Source organism: Myotis brandtii, unplaced genomic scaffold (genome assembly GCF_000412655.1).
Source record: "Myotis brandtii unplaced genomic scaffold, ASM41265v1 scaffold596, whole genome shotgun sequence".
In the NCBI taxonomy this organism is placed as follows: Eukaryota; Metazoa; Chordata; class Mammalia; order Chiroptera; family Vespertilionidae; genus Myotis; species Myotis brandtii.
The window spans coordinates 1,529,874-1,533,466 of NW_005370250.1; the positions used below are offsets into that span (position 1 = coordinate 1,529,874).

Sequence of the window (3,593 nt, forward strand, 5' to 3'; positions counted from 1 at the left end):
CCGCCGCCCAGACTAGCCGGGGCTGCTTGTTTTGTCTCTGAAATTGACAAGGACGCGGGGAATCAGCTGCTAAATAATGTTTCTGGTAACTTTCACGTTATTCCCCCCACCCCCACCCTCCGCTCCTTGCCCCCGGGGAGGCACTGGCCCCAGTCTTCCCTGGTCCTCGGCGCTCTCGTCCTGATTATTCGCGTTTTTCTCCCCTTTATTTTGTTTCATTTCGCCTTTTGATTTATTGGATCCTCTGGAGGAGGCGAAGGGGGGCGAGGGGTGGGATCCGGGGCTGCCTCCGCACACGAACTCCACTTCTCCCTCGGTTGGCTCGCTTCGGTTCTGCTGCCTCCGGCCCGAGCGGCACCTCCGAGCACCCCCGGGTCCCCGGCCTCGCCGCCCCCCTCTTCCTGCTTTAAACGCTGCTCCTCATTCAGACTTCTTAATTTTAAAATTGGAAAAAAAAATTCCCCCAACTTTCAGCTCCGTTGTTTCGGCTGGTTTGGTTTTTGTGTGTTTAACTCGTGCTCGGTACTTTTCTCCTTTCTGACTTTGTGTTTATTTTTATTTTTTTCTCCCTCTCTCTCTCTCTCTTTCTCTCTCCCCCCCCCCTCCTGACTCCCCCCTCCTCTCTCGTCTTCCCTTCGTCGTTCTCCCTCTCACATCCCTATTCCTTCCCCACTTCTCCCCTTGCCGTCTTCTCCCGGCTCCCTTTTTCCGTCCCCCCTCGGCTTTCTCGCTCTCTCTCGCCGCCTGCGCCCCCTCCCCTCTGCCGGATTCTGACAGTACGATGAGCTGCCCCATTACGGCGGGATGGACGGAGTAGGGGTGCCGGCTTCCATGTACGGAGACCCTCACGCGCCGCGGCCGATCCCCCCAGTTCACCACCTGAACCACGGGCCGCCGCTCCACGCCACGCAGCACTACGGCGCGCACGCCCCGCACCCCAATGTCATGCCGGCCAGCATGGGATCCGCTGTCAACGACGCCTTGAAGCGGGACAAGGACGCGATCTATGGGTAACCCTCCACCCCACCCCCCACGACCACGACCCGACGTGCTGTGTGTGAGTGTGAGTTTGAGTGTGTGTTTGTTGTGTGTGGGGGGGGGGTGTGAGGGGGTGAACGACTAAGTGGGGAGTTACTTCTGCTTAGAGAAGGGGGGGCGCTTGCCTTAAGGAAGGACAGTGTAGGGGGCCTGCGGTGCCCCTTGAGTCTAAGTCCCCAGAAGGTCCAGCTTCCTCCACCCCCATGGCCCTGTCACTCCGGACCCCACAGCCCGGAATGACTGAGTCTTCAGCAGCTTGCCAGGGCCTTCTCCCCAAGGACGGGATTCCCGGCCAAAGGACGGAGAGCCGGTCCTTCCAGGCCCCCTCACAGAGGCCTTGACGAAGGAGAAAGTTTCCTGCCGAGGACGAGCAACTTTTTTCTCCCTCTTGTGTTTCCTACCAAGCGCCTGGGAGTCACTAAACGCAGCTTGAGCTGGGATCAGGGCTGCTTCTGGGGGCCGGGAAGTCCTAATCGCCCACTTCTTAATTCTCTGTAAATAAAGGGGCAGACCTTGAAGTGCAGCCGGTGGCAGGGACTGCTGCTCGCACAGAGCCGCTCTTGGGGGGAGAGAGGGAGCTGGCTGGAAATTATTTTCTATTCGGAGAGCACTCAGGGATGGACGGGGCTGCGCGGTCCCAACGCGGACCACTCGGGCTGTCCCCGCGGAGGGGAGGTGGGGGAGGCTGCGGGAGGCCGAGGGGAGGGGACAGCCGGGCGGTCGGCAGCGACTGAGCCCGAAGCCAGAGGCCGCAAGCATCCCCAAGTGTAGCTCCACCGCCCGGAGGAACACAAAGGGCAGACGCGCACGCACACCACCAAGTTTTAGCGCTCGACTTCATTTATTTCTGCCTGCTGGAGAGACGTGTCTCCGGGTGGGAGCTCTTCGGCGTGTGAGATGACTCTTATTTTGGCCCTCGCACCGGGCGTTTTGCTAGAAGTCGAGCAAACAAGTTTAAAAGGCCAGGGGGTGGAGGGGCTCGGAGAGCCCTCTCGCCGGTTTAGGAAATAGCACCTCGGGTGTGTAGGAAGGCGAAGGCTTCGGCCTCCTCTGCAATGCCCGCTGAAACGCGGAGTGCAGGCAATTTTTAAAAAATTTCACAGCGTGTTCCTTTCTGGGGAGGTCAGGGCTGGGTCTCAGGAGTGAGTGTGGCGGCCTCTGGAGCGTGGGGAGTGAGTGGGTCTGGATCCACTCCAGGCTCCGGGCTGCCTGAGCCTCTTGGACGTTTCATTACGTTCCCACTGAGGCTCTTGTGACTTGGCGGGGCCAGGGGCCAGGGGTTCTCCCGGCAGATCCGAGGGGACCCCCTGAGCTGCGGGGAAAGAGCCAGGCCGGTTTTCCTTTCTGTTTCTGGCCCAGGCTCGGCTAGCTGGAGAAGGGTGGTAAAGTGTGATGCGTGCCTGGGTGTATTAAAGAAGGACTCGGAACCCTCCAAACTTGTTGATTACAGTTCTTGCTCCTTCCCCTCTGCACCCCGTCTCCGTGTGTGTGTCTCTGCGTGGCGCTGCCCGTTAGGCACCCGTTGTTTCCTCTGTTAGCTCTGGTCTTTGAGAAGTGCGAGCTGGCGACCTGCACTCCCCGGGAACCCGGAGTGGCTGGCGGAGACGTCTGCTCCTCCGACTCCTTCAACGAGGACATCGCGGTCTTCGCCAAGCAGGTCTAACCTTCTTGACCCACTCACCCTTCGGCGGCCCCATCGCCCCCCTCCCCTTCCCTCCGAGCTTTACATGAAAGAGGAGGAAAAGGCTGGGACACCCGATCTGTTCCTCCGGCCCAGTCCGCGCTCCTCCCCATCCCTGAGCCTGGAGGCAAATGGGAAGCGGAGATAAATATGGGTGTTTGTTTTCCCCCCCAGCCAGGAATACAGGGGCTCGACCCTCGAATTAAAATTGACCTGCTCCTAATCTGTGGCTTGGCCTTTCCCCCCTCCTGTAGCTACTTGAACAAGAATGGGGGACAGGGGCTGTGAGGGACCCGAAAGTGCCCGGGAGGGAAGGAAGCCGGGCGCCTCTCCGGGCGGTCCGCGTCGGGCGCCGAGGTGCGGGAGGCTGAGAGCCACTGGGACCCCAGGATCAGGGAGTCCTCGGGGCCCGGAGTTCCCAGGCCACGGTTCAGCTGTTCCAGGGACCCCTTCATGGGGCCGGAACCAGCAGGCCTGAGTCTTTCGCAGCTGAAGCTGACCCCACCAATGCAAGGCACTGGCTCGCTTCATGCCTTTGAGCAAAGCCCCTTTCCTCTTCTCTGCCTCTGTCCCCCCACCATCCCCACTCACACACGACAGAGTAGTCGGTGACAGGGTGGGCTTGTTCCCTTGCTTTTACGTGGAGTGGCCATTCATGCTGACCTCCCCTGCTTCTTATAGGTTCGCGCCGAAAAGCCACTTTTTTCCTCAAACCCAGAGCTGGACAATTTGGTAAGGCTTCCGTCACTGTTCCTTGTCTTTCTCCAGCCTGGACCCCGTCCCTTGCCCAGAAGTACCCACTTTCTCCAGAGCCCTCCAGTGGGGCAGGGAGGCAGGGACTAGCGTAGGGCCCCGGCCCGGGCGCAGGCAGCGA

General features: G+C 60.3%; 1 protein-coding gene across 9 annotated transcripts in view; it reads left to right on the forward strand.

The window, feature by feature from the left end:
* Positions 1–3,593, forward strand: part of MEIS2 (Meis homeobox 2) — a 205,229-nt gene that overhangs the window by 2,361 nt on the left and 199,275 nt on the right. For 5 of the 9 annotated variants that reach the window (XM_005879354.2, XM_005879355.2, XM_005879357.2 and 2 more), the window contains exons 2-4: positions 778–1,010; positions 2,554–2,695; positions 3,401–3,451. In XM_005879354.2, the coding sequence (XP_005879416.1) occupies positions 805–1,010; positions 2,554–2,695; positions 3,401–3,451 (399 nt within the window). In that variant the 5' untranslated portion in view covers positions 778–804. Of the gene's footprint in view, positions 86–777; positions 1,011–2,553; positions 2,696–3,400; positions 3,452–3,593 lie in introns of those variants that run through there. The other 4 variants (XM_005879352.2, XM_005879356.2, XM_005879358.2 and 1 more) reach the window with 2 other exon arrangements.